The following is a 20571-nucleotide window of genomic DNA, read 5'->3' on the forward strand; positions in this document are numbered from 1 at the left end:
GGCTTCTGTTTAAAATTCCCATAAACCCTGTCTTTGGTCAAAATATTATCTTATTCCAATAAATCCCGTGACTAGTCGATATGGAGAAATTGGCCACAATATCAGTCAGGGACCTGGATGGAATCTTCCTGATGTTCTAGTTGTATTGAGCAGACCGACCGGCCATCTTATTCAAATGGAATGAGGCTGAAGTTTTCACAAAAAATATAAAGGAAATAATTAAGCACACATTTTTACGTGCATAATTTTAGTAAGTTTTGTTTTATCTTATCGTCCTTATAAGGACTGGCTTAAAGGGGCGAAGCAAGAATGCTTTTCATCTTCCCCGTTATCTGTAGAGGACAGTGAAGGGATAAGGTGTTATTGAGCTATTAAAGCTCTGATCATGGCAAGAGGGTAACAGCAATAGCCGAGCCTCAGTTAGAACTTCATTGGCTACAGCATTGCCATCCATTACCTTCCAAGGGTATTAATCACCGCTATATGTGATGTTAAGTCGTCTCTAAAAATTTAGATGATCCCTAGGTCACTCAATCGTGGGCGAAAGCCCGTCCATCTCAACGTTGGCCTTCCACTCACCACCACCACCTAGCCGAACCGTTCATATTCCGATTTCGAAGAAAAGCATTCACCGACAAAACCCCTCATCAGAGAACACTTTCCCCGTAGACTTAAATTTTGCTCCCTTAAGGCAAAAACCTTAAGAGAGCGAACTCAACCTCTGGAAACTCTGAGCCCCAGGGGGTAACAGCAACAGCCAAGCCTCAGTTAAACTTCATTGGTACAGAATTGCCATATGTATGTAAAGGTAAAGCCGTCTCTAAATATTCGGACGATCCCTAGGCCACTCAATCGTGGGCGAAAGACCGTCCATCTCAGCGTTGGCTCCACTCAGTGATGGCCTTCCACCCACACACTACCACCGAGCAGAACCAGTCATATTTTCCGAAGGAAAGCATTCACCGACAAAGCCCCTCAGCGGGCCGTGCCGGAGAACGCTTTCCCCGGAGACTCAAATTGCTCCCTTAAGGCAAAAACCTTAAGAGAACGAACTCAAAACTCTCAAATCTCAGCGCCCCAAGTGGGTAACAGCAACAGCCGAACCTTAGTTAAACTTCATTGGTACAGCATTGCCATCCTGCAAGGGTATTATTAATCACCGACTGTTTAAGTAAAGGTGAACTCAAAAAAATTCGGACGATCTCTAGGCTACTCCATAGTGTAGTGGGCGAAAGACCGTCCATCTCAGCGTTGGATCTACTCAGTGATGGCCTTCCACCCACACACCATCACCGAGCAGAACCACTCATATTCCGAAGATAAGCATTCACTGACAAAGCCCCTCAGCGGGCCGTGCCGGAGAACACTTTCCCCGGAGACTCAAATTGCTTCCTTAAGGCAAAAACCTTAAGAGAGCGAACTCAAACTCTCCGTCCAAGGGGGATAACAGCAACATCCGAACCTCAGTTAAACTTCATTGGTACAGCATTGCCATCCATTACCCTCCAGGGGTATTAATCACTGCATCTCACGGTCGATTAACCTTCCTTAAACCGCCTGTTTAAGTAAAGGTGAACTCGAAAAAATTCGGACGATGTCTAGGTCACTCCATAGTGAGAGAAAGACCGTCCATATCTTAGTGTTGGTTCCACTCAGTGACGGACTCCCCCACTACCGAGCAGAACCGCTCAAATTCCGAACAAAATCATTTACCGACTAAGCCCCTCAGCGGGCCCTGCTGGAGGACACTTTCCCCGGAGACTCCAATTGCTCCCTTAAGGCAAAAACCTTAAGAGAGCGAACTCAAAACTCTCGAGTCTCAGCGCCCAAGGGAGTAACAGCAACAGCCGAACCTCAGTTAAACTTCATTGGTACAGCATTGCCATCCATTGCCCTCCAGGGGTATTAATCACTGCATCTCACGGTCGATTAACCTTCCTCAAACCGCATCTCACGGTCGATTCAACCTCATCCTTCCCAGCAATAGCCTTATCCTTATAAGGACTGGCTTAAAGGGGCGAAGCAAGAATGCTTTTCATATTCCCCGTCATCTGTAGAGGACAGTATAGGGATAAAGTGTTATTGAGCTATTAAAGCTCTGATCATGGCAGGAGGGTAACAGCAATAGCCGAGCCTCAGTTAGAACTTCACTGGCTACAGCATCCAGCAATAGCCACTTCCCTTGATGAAAATGAATACTAATAGGATTATAATAATAAAAAGGTGTATAATGAAAAAAATTAAAATATCCATAAAAATTTTAAAAATTCATATTTTCTTAAAAATTAAAGTTATTTAAAGCATCATATTATTTCATACGAAATACCGAATATAAATGAGTATTTAAAAATAAACAAAATTTTAAATTGTATTTAAAGAATACTAGGAAGCTTACATTTATAATTCTAATCTCTAATGCGATGACTCTCTAACCTTTCGCAGTTTTAGAAAGTTAGATTATTCATTTCTGCTCTTCACTCTGTTAAATAAATCACTAATCATAATAGTTTCAATGTCCTTTCTTTAAATCGTAATAGTTGCCTATCGAGTTCTTCTCTTGCAATGAATATTATATCACGCTAGAAACTTCAGTACTTTTTCTATTCTGTTTTGTATTTTTAACCATTCGCTTTGAGAAAAAAAAAAGGTCTTAAAACTAGACTAAAAATTTTGCTTTCATTGAAAAAATGCTCATTTCCAAGGAACATTTCTTATGGTTTCTTTATTGCTTAGAATATGTTTGGAAAACACCAAGCATAGATTAACAAAGAGAAATCCTAAAAGACAGACCTGATTATCTGGGACATATTCTTGTAAAAAGTCCGGTTTGGTACTAGTAGGAAATATTTCACTGAAGAAAGTTGTGCAGGAGTACAAGCAGTTATTCTGTTTCTTTCTTAGAAACATATTTTACGAATGATTAGAGAATTATTTACTGGGAAGGTTTTTCTTTGTTCATTTTAAACTGTCTATTTTTATATGAAAAACCTTACAAATATTTTAGCAAATAAAAAGATTTACAAGTTAATTAAAAGTAGATAAGCATGATACGTATCACTCTGAATAGTTCTTCATTTTCAAATTCGCCAAAATTATTTACCAGTTCTCCTAGGTGAAACGACGGATTTTTTTTTCTCACTGCTGTTTAGCACAAGAAGTGTGGAGCGATATGCCAGCAACAAATTAGACTACTGCAACTTTCCATGGAACTAATATAAATTAACCTTCCCCCCTTTCCAAGACTTCTAATAAATTAAAATTGTTCTTATTTACAATTACTGCGTTTAAAGTTCGTGGCCATTTTTGAAAATAAACAGAAAAATCTTCTTCACCCGTCAACAGGTGGCGCAATCTTACAAAACTCTAACGTGAAGAATTTCGATACAAATAGTGTCAGCGGTAGTCGCGTTTTCTTAGAATAACCAAGTTGTGTTTTACGTATATATATATATATATACTAAAACTCTATGCTAAAAATCACAAATTTAAGTTCAAATTGTCTCTAATCCATTGTATTGCATCAGGGGTAACCTGGAACAGGTCTGACAATGATACCTGAAAACTCCGTACTGGGAAGTCCTGAATAACATGATTGACGGTCTGTTGATCAGCACCACAGTCAGATGTTGGGATTAACGCAAGCCCTACTTGTACATCATGGTAGCACATCTGGCATTTCCTGTCCTAAGTGTGTTCCATTGCCGTCTAGGCAGATCAAAGCCAGGGGGCCTCGTAATGCGGTGTTCATTTTTTATTGTTGAAGTAAGCCAGCGATTCTTCCATTCAGTTTCAGGAGAATATGTATCTAGTTGCTGAATTTTCCAGTTCGGGTTGCGGGACTTTAAGCGAATAGGTGGTAAATTTTGGAGGTCCTCATGGATGAGTAAGTTGTTACTTCCCATACATTTTATCCACTTTTTTGTTAGTGGCTGCTTTCCTGCTTATGTCTGGTGGTATCATGTTAGAGAGTGTTGGTAGCCACTCAACGGTGGAGACTTTATGCAACCCGTGATGATTCGCATGGTATCGTTAGCCTTGCTGACATGATGATCGAATACCACACTGGAGCACAGTATGCACAAGAGTACACTAGAGCATGGGCAGAAGATTTTAAAGTGTTATCCCCCCCACCACCACCAGCCCGAACTTCCTAATGATATTATTCCTAGTTTTTAGCTTTTGGCAGAGCGATCTTAGGTGATTCCGAGAAAATGTAAGTTGGGTGTTTAGCATGTAAGGCAGTTGTCCTTTTTAAATAGCATAAGTAATTTTACTATCTCCTTTGTAAATTAAATTAAATATTACTTTAGCTAAATAACAAATAACTTGTCTTATAGAAAGGAAGCCATTCAGATCGTGGATTTCCAGTCTCTCATATTGATTACAGTGAAAACGCGTGTGTTGAATGAGCTCCCTACTCTAGTTCAAAGACTTTTAGGCGAACTTTGTGTTCCTTGAAATACCACATATGCTTAAAAATGTGAAAGAATAAATAAAAAACGCTGTTAAGTTAAGAACTCAGAACTTTTAGAGAAAAAACATTGAACGAAAATCCGATCTTTTACTGAAGAAAATAACTAAATAAAAAAAAATATATATATATATAACAGAAAACAAATTAGAATTTAATTTGTGTATCAACGACATAGCCCGTTCTTCTTCGAGATGACTAATGACACTTCAATCTGAAAACATAAAGTAATCTAGTTTGTATGATATTAACACCTCGGAAAATCACAGTTACGTCCTTTCTCGATGCTAGTGACACCTACCGGATACTTGCAATGCATTCACTTGTAATTAAAGTTTCAAAATAACGTATTGATGAACACGTAGAACTGATAGGGTGTCAAGCATTTTTCATTTCGTTTACATAGCATTTAATTAAAGGGAAGCATTGCATGTCGGTAACGAAACTTATCTTTCTCTTTGCACACGTCTCTCAGTGTGCTAAGTAAATTCGTCTTTCGCCGTGAGGGATAACAGTTGAACTTTTACCAGAAAGGAATCTTAATTGAAAACGGAGTATCTGAATCGATCGGGGCAATTGATTACTGATATTAGCTTCATTTGGAAAATTAGACGGAGGAAGGCACAATGAATTTAGGATAATTATAATCATGCGCAGCTGCATAATGGAAATTCCCTATCAAAACATGCCATCGCTGGCGAACTCAAGAATGAATAGTGGAAGGAAGAGTGAAACGAAACTCGAATGCTCTGAAAGGAACTGTCGATCATGTGCTTTTATGAATATTACTATAAGTAGGAAGAATGTTTTCCAGAGATTTGTGCGACGTGAGACATTTTTGAGTATCTTGAGAGGGGAAGAAGTGGGAAAGATTTGAAGATCAGGTGATGACAGGATGGTCCTCATTGTTTCAAAATAAATAGTATAAAAATATAAATAAATATACAAAATCGGGAACAAATAAGAAATTCTCAATAAAACACAGACAAGAATTTAAAGTAAGCCTACTTAACAGCCCTAGAAGGACATTGAAAAATAAGAAATGGAAAAACAAAAGCATTATGGCAACTCAGGCAAATGAGGTAAATCACGTGAGATTTGTTGATGCCATTGTTCATAGAACTTCAACAAATGGTCAATGAACTGAATGTAAAAATAAAATATTAAATATAAACAAAGAATTATAATAATAATGTGTAATAATAACATAGAAGAAGCCCACAAATAGAAAACCAGATGATTAACATAGCAACTTTCTATATTTATTTAGGAACAAAAAAGATTGCAGTAGAAAGAGGAAGGAGATGAGGAAGAAGTCGTACAAAGAATTGAACTTAGTTGGAAAGCCTCTGAGACACTTGAAGGGGATAAGAGGCATATTAATAGCCATTAAGATCTAAGGGGAAACGTGCAGGTCATAATGTAAGAAGTGAAAACACAACACACACACAAATGAACAGTTAACACGGGATATCTAATTGGTACTCCAGAAATAGAAACAGAGCTATAGCAAGACCAAAGAGATGTTGGGAGGATGAGTTTAAAGAGATGGCTGAATCTCAATAGAAAAGAAGAGGAGCTCAAGATAGGATACAGTTGTAGAATTTGGAGAATGCTACGTCCATCAGTGGAGAAAAAAAACAGCTTACTGAACCTCCAAGAACTATCATCCACGGTTGAATAAGTCATATGGAAGTTGCCAAGGCAACACTTCAGATTTGTACAAAAAGTCTAACTAACGCCGGAAAAGGGAAGAAATCAATGTAGCACGTGGACTGCTAACTCCAGTTATCGTTCTCTCTTATTTGTTCTTGGTGAACGGTTCCACGTTTCTCTATTCATCGAATGACATACTAAAAGGGCTGCTACAAGACCATAGTAGCGTTCTGATCGTTAGTATCTACAAGCATTTTTTACCTAGGAATTTTTAGGAAATTCCTAAGTAAAATTTCAATTTTAGGAAAGTTTAAATACATAATATGCCAGTGGAAATGCTAAAATAATTACGAGAACAGTGTAATCACCTAAAGTACCAGTATAAAACAATTCTTACTTTTTTTTTTAGTTGGATCAAATAGTAGAGTCCTGAAATAGTTTTAAAATGCACCAAACTGCTCATTTATGAATAGGAGAGCATTCGTTTTGCTGGAGTGCCATAAGCAAGTTGAAAATAGGAGAAATGAGAAATAAAAAAGTATTATCTTCTTAATAATCTATAATAAAGTTGGTAAATTCACATTACATCAGCTATATATATATGTTTATTCTTTTCGGTCCCAGATAACTTTATACATTTGCTCAAAGTAAACTTACAAATTATACTCGCACGGATATCTGCGAATTTTTCAACTTGTTTTTTTTTCAATGTCACGCTTAAAAACGATATTGACAAAAACAATAAACTATCATAAATTTGAATCGTCGTTGGGTCAAAGATTACATTAATACTTGGGAATAGCTATCTCGTCAAGGAACTTCGAACTTCGTCCAGGAAAATATTCAATCGCTTGTTATTAGTGGATTTTTTTCCTGGGTTGTCAACGTTTCGAGCTATTCTTTGTCGTTAGCGCCAGATCCTCGTAAGACAAAACTCCTATTCATACCAAAGGATCTGATGTGTGAAAAAATCAGTCTTGGTCTTAGCCTCTGATGAATATTAAAGGCGCAAATAAAAGGTGAATTATCCCCTTAAGCAGATTTCATTGCTTCGATGTTGTTGATTTTCGTTAATGAGTCTTCTTAGAAGTTAACAGTCACGAAAAGAATTAACTCCAAATGCTTCCACAAGAGGATGCTAATAGTTTCCTGCCAATTTAAGAATGAGTGACACGTCTTTTGTTTCGTCTTGATATCCCGATAAATACTTATGGGAAGTTTCGTAGACGTCGTTTTTCTTTTTCATTTTTTCCCCCCGATGATGTGTCGTGTCGACCCACGCCATTTTTCCCTGTGAAAGCACACTCCCCATTGTCATTGCCATCCACCTGAGTCTCTGCGTGAATATTAAAAAGTGCTTAGGCAGCAGAGAACAATCCCTTGTCAAAGCAGGTGCGACCTACTTTGACAGCAGCTTTTGGAATCTCACTAATCTTCCAAGATCCAGCGATCGAGTTTTTAATATATTTTTTTGATGTTTTGGGAAATATTCATACTCCTAATTTCTCCTCCCTATTAAGTAGACTTGGCTCGTGCCCGAACATGAATGCATTGCTTTAAAAATAAACGAAAAAAAAATATCACCTTGTCCGCTGTATTAAGGCTTCAAGATGCAATGACTGTTGATTAGTTTCTGTATAAAATCCATAAATTATGTACGCTGTTTTGGACAGGATTAGGTATTGTTAATCTAGTGAGAGGCTCATTAAGTATATATTAATTTCCCATCATTTGGATGACCGTTATCAAAAATAAGTCCTCCCATCTTTCATGTCTCAATCTAGTAATGGTTTTGGCGAGTAATAGGCCATCCCGTATGATTTATATCTGTATAAAAAGACCTAAAATAACTTGACGACTTGACGTGTAACTGTCGTAATATAGTAATGGCATCTATGATTTAGGCTATTCATATCCACAAAGATTTCCTAACTGCACTATCTTTATTATCCAAAACAACTTTCTATGTGCTATCTCAAGAACGTTGTCTTAGCTTGCTGACATATCCTTCACAATTTCTTATTCTGCCTGTTCTTCAATCGCTTAATGGACTGTGACACTTTTACGTTGCTCATAACACTCAATGTTCCAGTCGATGTTAATCTAGTCAGGCTGAAATTACTAGCGAATGCTGAAACGCGATTTATTCCTGTGAAGGTGAGGTTGCTGTTCATTAATCCATTTACTCTAATTTATTCGTTCGAGTACTCGTGCCATTAGCTCAGTTATTTGTTACGTCCTTTGTTCTCTTTCAATTCTACTGCTAAAGTGCAAACTGTGCAGTCGGCAAGAATGCACATAACATTCCTTAAATACTGCACGTTTCACTGTTACCTCATCATCATCATACGAATAGTTCTGACTCAATTATGATCATATCGTTTTCATTAATTTTACAACAGCCTCATATTTTCCTTCCGAAAACAATTTATTTTAATAGCGAAATTGTAAGTTACGAAGATAGTACTTTAACCTTGCAACATTTTATTTTTATTTTACCACACCTGCAACGGATACTTGTATATGCTCACTGCATAACTTTGAAATATGCAGGGCAACGAAGGCCTCGTGCAAAATTCATGAAGTATTCGAGGTACGATGGTTATTATTTTTAAAGTTTACAACTGATAGCTGACTTGCACAACTTTGAATTGTATTACGTGCTGTAAGGGTATCTCTCACTCTTAATCAACACTCAAGATCGACAAGAATACGCAGCCTTTTGTCTGGCTGCAAAAGTTCTGAAATATATGAAATATTTTAAGAAATGTTGTACGAAACATTGGAAACACAACAAATAAATTGTTTAATGTTTATTTTATTTATAAAATAAATTATAATATTATACCACTACGTAACATCTTACGTCATAATAATAACCAGCAGTACTAGCAAGTCCAATAAAGCTCATGACTTTCTCACATTGATTCAGTGATTAGTCTTATGCCTATATTTATATATTATGTCTGACTCGTACTCGAAAGGTCAAAAGCCTTATAACACCTGAGTGGCTTTAGGGACAACAGGACAAGACGAAAGGAGGAATATGTTGACATCTGTTTTTAATAACGACTGAAGATTTGAGTATTTGGAAAAGACAGAGTGACGCGGCCTGTTTTAAACAAAAAGTAGATGGAATGAAAGAGTATTTGCTTGGTTAGTTGTAGCTGGATAATAAATGAATGCTGACGAGCAGCTTTTCTTGTTCTCAGTTTTGGAAGAAAGTAGAAGAATGTCTTCCGCGCGGTTAGCTTAGTGGCTGTGCACTTCGCAACCATTTGCCTGGGGAAGGAGTGTCCTAGGTTCGATTCCCGTCAACGACGTGAGGAGTTTAAGGATCTTCCTCAGTCATAGGCAAGGACAGCAGGGTTTTCATCCCAGCTTATCTGGGGTTTTTCATCCGGTCCCGTGAACACACAGGCTACAGTACGCAAGGAAGGGCAACGGGAAACCACCTTGCTCTAGATGGTGGCATGTATATAGCTGCTCCTAAACAGCCGGAAGGTTATAACCACCACCACCACCACAACAACAGAAGAAGAATGTCAGTAGTCAATTATGGAGAGCATTGCTCGTGAAAGTATCTGACAAACAGGCATAATGTAAAAATGAACGTCTGTTAGGAAGAGGGACTGGAGTGGATCTTTGAGAAAAGGTTCCTCCAGTTACTCGGATTGTCTTCTATTAAAATGCATCGAGCAATTACAGAAAAGATTTGGGGACACTATCCTAAATATGCGGGCAGTAATCCACGGTTAAATGGACTTGACACTTATACGGTGTTAGCAGTTGTATATACGAAGGAAGGGACTGGAACGTTGTGATAAATAACTCAATTGAGGTCGGACCTCAATTCCTGATTATCACAACTTTTCAGCATTAGCTGGTATAGTATATATATATATATAGAAGCCATCTGGGCAAACCAGAAGAATGACTTAACAGTCCGGAGAGCATCCACGTGGTTTTTCCAAACTCATTCTTGGACTCAATCCGGTGGGTAGTGTAGAATAGAAGATCAGACAGCACTTTTTTTCATGTTTTTCCGTATGGTGAAACGGTTTGATATTGATGACGCTCTCCGTGCTTTTTTTTTTTCGACAACTGAAGTGAGATTAATTAGACGGCAGTTTATTGGCTGACTTTTATCGCTTTTATTTATTTTTATTTTGGAATTACCTAAATGTAGCTTCTTTTCAGAAGGATGAATGTCAGTTTGGTAGGAAAGATTGAAAAGTTGATATAAGGTAGGTTGGGTTCCACAGCACAAGTTTATAGCGCAATAGGGGATAACGTTAGGACGAGACGCCTTGTGTTTATTCAAATTATTCCGAATTTGTTTGATTCATTTCTAGCGAAACATTAAATGGAGAGTGCGGTAAAAGTGCGTGCGTGTGTAGGTGTGTGTATACTTGTGCTCTTCTGGTGAGGGACCAGTTCAATCGGTGCCATTTGACAGAAGATGGGTTTGTGGCATTTAGTTCTTTCAAAATACGATTTGGTTTTTCATTATATTGCAGTGAATCCCCCTATGAAAAGACTTAAGGTTAAATTATAATAATTAATATCAGTATAATACCAGTGATAACATACAATCATGTTAAATTCTAAGCCACTAAAACAAGATGCTTTATTCGTGTTATTTTTTCAGATCACTGCTATTATTCTGATAGAATTTAGGTGACTCCAGTAGTGGATTTTTAACAAATTATTCCTATACAATAAACATCGGAACTGGTTTAGATAGTAAACCTGCTCATAATGAAAGACATTATATACCCCCAAGAAGGGAAGGCACTGTGCATTATGGGATTGTAGTCTAACGTGTTATTAAGTCCACTATCTATACACAAAAAACTTAACAGCAAAGATATTTGCATAACTCTTGCATATATATATAAGGTAATCTAAAAAAAAATAGCAGAACTCCCACAGTTGCTGTTATCACAGTGCAACAGCTCACGTGGATAAAAATGGAACACACATTTAACCTCTCGTGAAGGATATATGCTGTAAGCAATATATCAAGCTGGAATTGCTTGTTGGAGCAAATTCTATTGTTGCCGGATTGAGGACTACAATATATCATCATAAATGATAAAGGCCTTCAGCTGTTATTGCTAGCGTTATTTGGAATGAAGGATGGTTGGAGAGATGTGTCAACCTCCCCCCCTCCTACGCGTTCTTGCTAGTATATTTCTTAAATCAACAGCAAAAACGTCTTTTAGGAAATACGAAGGGATTTCGGTGAAGTAAGTCACTCAGAATTAAACATCATGTTTGTTTGTTTCTTTTTAAGAGAGATAAATAAAAGAAAAAACGTTGTCTGGCAAGGAAAATGAAATATTTTTCGACTGTCTAACGTAAAATGCTAAGGAAATGGTTTTCTATTAGATTTGTCTGTTGATGGAAACGAAAAATGAAGTTTGTAATTTTTTTTTTGTTGCGACTTCCACAGAGGGAACTAAACGATGCGGGAGACTACTCAATACTAACTCTCTCGCGCGCGCTATTGGCAGAAATAAGCGTCCATGCGCACTTTTATATCACTTTCTGTTCCACTTGGTCGTTTTTGAAAAATTTTGTTAAAAGCAAAGCCTCGTTTCAGCTTATTTGAGCGCGCGTGCTCACACACACACACACACACACACACACTCTCTCACACACACACACATACATACACTGAACTTTCTTTTTACGCATTCTTTGCACAGCTGTCAAAAGCTAGGCCCTTCTTTCTTTCATTCTATGACATCTAGTCCGTATCTGGATGATGAAGGAATCTTCTTTGAAGAGCACGGCGTGGCTAATCTTCGTGTCATGTTCGTCCGTTGGAAATACTTTGTCGATCTGAATGCGATCTTCCGAAAGATCCGAATTTACGACTACAAAAACTGAGAAGTGAACTCGTCGATCTGACTTAAAACAGCGATAACTGCGAATAGTGAGATAGCACCGAATATAGGATGTTTTTTTTTTTCTTTTGTTGAGATCCAAAACTCATACATCGCTCAGTACTGATGTTACTTGGCACAATAATGGCCTGCCTTTTATAAATCATTCAAAATTTATTGAATCGGGTCTACTATAATATGGATAGAATAAAATTAACTATCTATGATTTCATGATAACTCGTCATCGATTTGTTTTTAAGACTGGTAAAACCAGTGAAGTTAGCGAATATATTAATCTATTTGATAGGCTTAGGTCTCATACATTATTCATAAATTGCTTTCTTGGTATTGCAACCGACACCAAACAAAACTAAATTATAAAAGTATCTCGCTCTGAGGATGCTGGTTTTGAACCTAGCATCCTCAGAGCAAAACAAACATGTTTGCAGTTTGCAGGCAACAAAGATTATGCCTGCAAACTGCAACATGTTTGTTTTGCTCTGAGGATGCTAGGTTCAAAACCAGCATCCTCAGAGCAAGATACCTTTATAATTTTTGCAGGCAACAAAGATTATGTGAAAAAATTCAGACTGCAACCGACAAAAGATCTAAAGTCCAAATTTGGACCCTTCTACTGTTGAATAAAAGAAGTATTAAAATTGAGTAGGAGTTAATCTTAAAATGAAAATCTCCCGAATTTTTGCAGATTAATGCAGCCATACTTGTAAAGTTGAACAGAATGCTTCATAGCCATTGAAGACTAAAAATACTCTTTCTGACCTGTATCGACGTGTATATGGCACACTTGTTTTCTTCCATCTAATCCTGTATGGATGGCACACTTACCATATTAAAGGTATCGAATATATTTCTTATGTTATTTAAGGCGGATAACAGATCCACCAGTCTCCTCACCATAGGCGAAATTACACTGACGTGAACTCCCTACAATCCAAATTATGCTAGACGATGAAATTTTGTCCTTGCGAGAGTGGATGAAATTGACAGGTGATTTGAATGTGGCGTGAATATTATGCATATATGGCCAAGAAGATAGTTAAGTTCTGCGGAAAGGGTTGCATCATGATAACAAATAGCCACGAGCGTGTGCGTGCGTTGGATTTCAATAAATGGAAATAGATAGTGATCCATCTACGAGTGAAAAGGCGAGTGACTGATGAGTGAAGAAAAGTAAAACTCAGTAAGTTATCTGATTTTTTTCTGCTGTGAATTGAAATTTGGGGTGTTGGCTGTTAAGGTGAGTTACAAAAGAATCCAAAGTGTCTTCCTCCTGGGACCAAATGCAACCACATCATCAATGAAGCGTTACCACACCAAGCGTTTGAAAGGAACTGTTAATCAATAATTCTAAATAAATTTAACGAACATAAAAGCAGTAGATGTAAATGAAGAAGCAAACCACGCATGCGATGTGAATATCTGATGAAATCCTAAGCCACACATATTAAGTTGCCTGCGTGTGAAATGCTCAAGAAAATCTCTTTCCTTCATCACTATCTATCTTAATTTGCGAATATTTATAATAATAATAATGCTTTTCCATGATCAAATTATGAATTTCAAACATAATTGGATTTATGGGTATCGTAAAGTGACGTTAAGGGATAAAAAGGATATGAAAGTAATGGCAGAGACAACCAAATATAAGTAAAGACCACTTCCAAGCACAACACATGCGTAGCCTCAAAGAAAGGAGAAAAGAGTTGGGCAACAAACAATTGTTTGATGGAAAAAGTTATCAACAGTCAACTTCGCTACTCAGAAGCCTACCAGTTAGCCATCAATATGTATTTTGGTCTTGGTCAACAGGAGATCTTGCCAACATCATTCAACCATGGATCCATGCTGTGGAAACGTCACTGAAAACTGTGTGGTCTCCGAAGATATTTCCAAGGCTTATAATTTAACCTGGCAGAAAGGCTCACTATGTGTGTGTGTGTGTGTGTGTGTGTGTGTGTGTGTGTGTGTGTGTGTGTGTGTGTGTGTGTGTGTGTGTGTGTGTGTGTGTGTGTGTGTGTGTGTGTGTGTGTGTGTGTGTGTGTGTGTGTGTGTGTGTGTGTGTGTGTGTGTGTGTGTGTGTGTGTGTGTGTGTGTGTGTTTAAAAACTAAATGACTGGATACCGAGTGATAAACGTAAAATATGGTTTATGAGCACAACTAGTTTCGTCTTTCAACAGACTTCTTCAGGTGCATAAAAAAGAGAAAACCAAGCAGAAACCTTGAAGGAATAAGCTCTAAACCAACCAACTGTTAGCATACACAGTTCAGTATTAAAGCGTTGGCGTTTGGACATTTCAAACTGTTCTCTGAATAAAACCTCATTGTTGGGCGTGAGCATGCGTTCAGAATCTCGTGAACGCCAAAGTTGGACAGCAGCACAATGACAGGATGATAGGTTATAACTAAGGTTGTTATCAAGATATATAGGATAAAGGATGATTTCTTTAGATTCCATTATCCTCCTTTCTAGTTCGTGGTAACAAAGAAAGATATTATTTGATCTGACCCATAGAACTGAATGGATGAGGGTTTTCTTCATTAGTGTTAGCAGAAAACAGAACGTGGTTTGACAGCGCACTAGCCCGTGTTCTGCCGTATGTAATATTAGAACTTGCTTCACTGCCCTACCAAAACTTCGTTCTTTCCTAAGTCAACCCAAGCCAAATCATCACCAACTTCGGTTCCCAGGAGTATATAAAATCATCTCGGGAAGCAGCATTATGGGCAAACCGATAAGTATATCTCACTATATCTCACTGTCGGGGTTCAGAGAAAAGTATCTTGTGGACGAGTCTTCGAGGAAATCCATTCATGATAAGGTTGGTGGATATCAGGGATAGTTCTTCCTGGAGGTCTTGTTGATCTGTTGTAAGGAGAGAGGCACGGTTCTTCATCATGTGTACAATACTAAGTTTCTGAGAAATGTGGTGTGAGGAAGTGAAATGTAAATAACGTCCTGTATTGGTAGGTTTGCGGTAAACTGAGAGTTATTTACATTTCACTTTCTCACACCACATTTCTCAGAAACTTAGTATTGTACACATGTTGAAGAACCGTGCCTCTCTCCTTACAACAGATCAACAAGACCTCCAGGAAGAACTATCCCTGATATCCACCAACCTTATCATGAATGGATTTCCTCGAAGACTCGTCCACAAGATACTTTTCTCTGAACCCCGACAAAGACGACAAGATGATGTACGTTATATTTCTACCATCGTCATTCCATACTTAGGAACAGTTTCAAATAAGATTGCTAGACTCCTTAGACCACATAAAATAACAGTGGCCTTTAAACCCACAGAAACGATTAGACAATTCTTAAGATCTCCAAAAGATAGCCATCCATTCTCCAAATATGCTGGAGTTTATAACATACCATGCTCGTGCGGGTTGAATTACATCGGCCAAACTTCAAGGAGCCTTGAAATTAGGCAAAAAGAACATATAGGTGACGTCAATAATAACAGAGAAGAAAATCGGGGTTAGCTTTTCATTTCTCAAGAACGAACCGTACCATAGAGTGGGATAGAAGCACAATTCCTTACATGGAGGAGGACTTCCGCTCCCGAATTTTTAAGGAGGCCACAACAGTTGCCCGCTGTACACAAAACCTTAACAGGAACCAAGGACTAATCTTGCCCATGATCTGGAAGACCCTTATCAGATCCTTGAACTCGCCAGAACTGAATTATAGTGCCAACTATAGAACGTTCCTAAATAACAACAAGTGAGATCATCCACGCTCTATGAATGTATTGTACGCGCTCTGTTCTTTGTTTAATATAATTGGAATCGGTTGATTATAGTTTGTAACAGTTTTTTACTTTTTAGTGCCTTACATCAGTTATGTACCCTGAAGATGCCAACAGACTTAGTTGGTGAAACTAGTTGGTATAACTTAGTTGTTTATTATATACACTTGATCAATATAATTCCAATAAAAGTTTTTCCAAAGCCCTATTAATTTACCTATTAATTTAACCTGAAAGACAATTTTATTTTGTTTAATGTCAATTAGAAACATTTTAGTTTATGAAATAGGGGTGCACTTGTGAAATAAGGGGCGCACTTGTAAACTTTGCCTAGGGCGCAAAATAACCTGGCACCGACAGTGTCTGGACCCCTCACACATCGCAGTGATTCAATTCTGGCATTCTCGAGTAGTTCCCCTCACTAACGCCTCATGCTAGACCTGCCACGCGGACGCCAGTTCAAACTCGACTGTTGTTGTTGTTCCTAACTTGTTTATGTGATAAGATTTTTTTAAAATTTTATCTTGCTAATTTTCCAGTTTTTTTGTGATAGTATGTACACCTGAAGAAGTCTGCATTCCGATGAAACTAGTTGTGTTCTAATTAAAGTTTATGTCTTATGTTTAGGTCCGATTTAAAATTGATTTCTTGATTAAATTGACGATCTCAATTTAATCAAAATTGAGATCGTCCGAACATTATGTTGAATACCTTTTCAAATATTGAATTTCAATAAGATCTGTCCACCAAAGGCCGAGGAATCGCACGCATATTTACAGAAGAATGAACACACAAAACGGGTGATCAAACAGTTGTTACGCATATTATGAAATATTACTAAACCAATCTATACGAACGCATCTGTCTTTCTCTCTGTGTGTGTGTGTGTGTGTTTCTCTGTGTGTGTGTGTGTGTGTTTCTCTCTCTATTCCCCCCATTTGTAATAATTCAATGGATTATACTCGCGAAAATTATGTCAGAAGCTTTAGTGTAGAGAAGGTCAATTTATTCTGCATCACTGATTACCAAAATATTACACGTTCAGAATAAACGCAATTACTTTAACAACACATAACAAACGGCACCTGGCACGCACCGGTTATGAGAGTTACCTTTGAGAGAGAGGGAGAGAGAGAGCTTCGAAGCGAATGTCATAAGCAGCACAGGTCATGATATGGACAATTTCGAACAGGAAATTATTGTGATACCCAGACGGATAACTAAAAGGTACAATGGAGACTGTTACTCAAATGGTGGGAGATCCCTTGTCTTGGATATACTGATGATGCTAAGATTAGTAGAAAACATCAAGAGAACTCCAAACATGTAGGTAGAAACAGTTGATCACAGAAAGGATAAGATGAAGGGCCTACAGAATCACAGAAGTGAGTTAAATAGACGTGTTGAAACTGTATTCAGCTCATTTAGTGTTTGACTAATTTCTCTCTTATTCCATATAAAAGTTATTCTGTTGAATGGCCAAATGACTGTGATGTATAACGCTGTGTGTGAGAGAGAATACATCTGAACGCATCATATCATGGGTCGAGAGCAGTCTCGACTTGATTCCCATTAAGTTTCTTTATATGTTAGATGCGAAGCCTGCAGAGTTTCTGTTCCTACAAATTAAAAAAAAAAAAAAGGTAAACTATCACGATGTAGTCTCCCGATGATTCTCTTATAACATGACAATAGTTGATAATGTACGCCTACGAACAATTGCAAATGTTCAGACCAGTGGCGGCTCGTACACAAGTACTACGACACTGCAGTACCCTCAAGGGAAAAAAATGAAAAAATTAAATTTTGTTTGTGTTTATAAATAAGAATAACAATGCTTACAACATTATATAAATGCAGTACAACATGTTAAAGGTTACAGCTTATGTTTTGACATTGATTGAATAGTTAATAATTGGAAATGTTCGATTAACGCTTTAGAATACGAAACAAATGCACTGCGATGTAACTCAGTGTCGGAATTATCACGTTCGGCCAATTGCAGCTAGACTCACGTTACAAGTGATTCCGATACTGCTTGTTTGGGCAGTGTCGCTTACAGATAAAGTGTATGCATGCGAGCATTATTTCTGTGAGATACGAAACTTTTATTATTGGTATTTGTTCGTGGTGAGGGTGAAATATTGTTAATAAAGCAATTTTTTAATTTGTAAATTTATTTATTAATAAATTGGTTACTGATTAGGAAAAAAATGAATTTTTTTTATTTTGTATATGTAGCACCTCCACTCAAAATTTTCACCGGCCGCCACTGGTTCAGACCCTATTCTCTCATAAATTCAGATTCGAAACACACTTAGTGCCATCTAAACAGTGCGGCTTTTGAGGTGCGTGAGGGGAGAATGTAACAAAACCTGCAGGGCATGCAGTAGTCAGCTCTTTTTGCGACTGCTAGTAAAAAAATAATTGATCTCAAGTAGTACTCAAGCGGCTAGCAAAAATGCAAGACAAACTTGGCCAAAGCACATATTTACGATCTGATGAGGGCCTTCCAGATGTTACGTGCTCCATAAACTTTGTGCCTTTGCAAGAAAGGAGTTGTTAGTTTTGAGTCTTATAGCTGCCATCTAATCCTGCGCTTTGCTAGAGTCAAGCAGTTTTAGCTCGAGGCAGTTTGCTACTGAAATTAGTTTCAAATTACCGCGAAAGTAATGAGCTAAGAAAGACAAAGTCTTATTCCCACATGTAAAAAGTAACGGTCATAAAAATTGTGACTCTTTTCTCGTCCCCCCAGAGGCCATGTAGCAACTGTGCGATCGAACCACTGCCCAACTCTTTTTCTTTTTCTTCGTTTTTTTTTTACGGAAATAAATTTTATGACTGGGAATGTAAATAAGTGTGGAAAACAGAATTTCGTTGCATAAAATGATAGCAGCAAGACTCTTCACCTTACACTGAGTTGCAACCTGACAAAGGACACTGGCCATTGTGTCCCTTATCATTTTCTACAGTTACCGTTTGCTGCCTCGAGTAGAGCCCTCTTTCTTCACTGAAGAAATATTTTGAGTCCTGCAGTCTATTCTATGAGCTGCTTTTCTAGTCTTTTATCTCTTACAACGAGAGTCTGATATACATAACAACCAGACGCTTTAAAAAAAGCTTCATTGAAATTCTGAAGGGTAAAAGGTATTCGTAGATATTTTTCTCTGTGATAACTCTTCTTTTGTAACTCAACGAAATTAAAGAAGACTAATATAAAGTTTTTTCAGCAGATGGCAGCACATACAGCAGAGATAATTACCCATAAATGACAAAAATAAATTCTTTGCTCTCTTTTCATCCACACCAGATGTCACTACGTGTGATGTGTATTTTAAGTACAAATGACTGCACAATCATTTCCTTTACTAGAGGGCAGCACATATACCACATGTTTTCATGATAAAACTGTACATTTGACAGGCTTCAATAAATTATCGAAACTTATTATTCATTTGTATTGTTTGTATTTATAACTATTTTTAAATGTAAACAGTAATAATTATTTATAAATGTAGCGGTTTCTTTTTTCTCCACAGACCGAACAGTTAGCCTTCTTATCTATATTGTTTTTCATGATTGTTCTGGGAAACAGTTCAGTAATTGCTGCCCTGATGTACTCCAAAAACAGGAAATCTAGGATGAATTTTTTCATCATGCAACTGGCCATAGCTGGTAAGTGATACTCAATAAAGGTCTCTCTTACATGCATATTGCATCACAGCACAATAGTGTAACGAAGGCAGTGGCGGCTCGTGCATAAGCACTGCGACACTGTAGTACCCCCAAAGAAAAAATGAAAAAATGAAATTTTGTTTGTGTTTATAAATAATAACAATGCTTACAACATTATATAAACGCAATACAACATGTTAAAGGTTACAGCTTATGTTTCGACATTGATTGAATAGTTAATAATCGGAATTGTTCGATTAACGCTTTAGATTACGAAACAAATGCACTGCGATCTAACGCAGTGTCAGAATTATCGCGTTCAGCCAATTGCAGCTAGACTCGCCGATATTCGTTCGCGCTTCTCATTGCACGTTACCAGTGATTCTGACACTGCTCGTTTGGGCAGTGTCGCTTACAGATAAATTGTATGCATGAGCGCGTTATTTCTGTGAGATACGAAACTTTTATTATTGATGTTTGGATCGTGGTGAGGGTGAAATATTTTTAATAAAGCAATTTTTAATATGTAAATTTATTTATAAATAAATTAGTTACTGATTAGGAAAAAACTATTTTTTTTAAAAAAAAAATTGTATATGCAGCACACCCACTTAAAATTTTCACCATTCGTCACATGAACGAAGATTAACACACTGTAAACACTAAGATACAAAAATCCATTCAAAACAGTAATGATACATTGTAATGACCAGAAAAACACTTCAGTATAACGACACTACCTATCTTATAAATGTGTAAATAGAATAGATCAGTATTCAATCCATAACTCTAAGAAGACTTGTAGTATAGTATTGAGGGAAATAAGTATTGCTTGAATTATTCAGCACTCAACTAACTAACCTAACTTTGCAGTACTTTAGAGAGAGAGGGGGGGGGGAGATAATACCGAGGGAATAGACAGCGTCAGATGACTGAGAGAGTATTCTGCAGGAAGTGACAAAAGACCTTTTCTTCCTATGTAGAATCATGAAGACGATACCTGTACATGAATACAAATATGTGCTCCTGCTTACTTTAGTTACAACAAATCTTAAAAATAGTCCCAAATAATTGTAGGCACGTACTAATAGGGATTAT

General features: G+C 37.4%; 1 protein-coding gene across 1 annotated transcript in view; it reads left to right on the forward strand.

Annotated features, from left to right (window-relative positions):
• Positions 1-20571, forward strand: part of LOC150109661 (cardioacceleratory peptide receptor-like) — an 84150-nt gene that overhangs the window by 27997 nt on the left and 35582 nt on the right. Inside the window, exon 2 of the mRNA XM_090402878.1 lies at positions 19338-19473. Within this exon, the coding sequence (XP_090259004.1) occupies positions 19338-19473 (136 nt within the window). The remainder of the gene's footprint in view (positions 1-19337; positions 19474-20571) is intronic.

This window comes from Typopeltis vanoorti, chromosome 2, assembly GCF_054136105.1.
Source record: "Typopeltis vanoorti isolate ZY-2024b chromosome 2, IOZ_Tvanoo_1.0, whole genome shotgun sequence".
Classification (NCBI taxonomy): domain Eukaryota; kingdom Metazoa; phylum Arthropoda; class Arachnida; order Uropygi; family Thelyphonidae; genus Typopeltis; species Typopeltis vanoorti.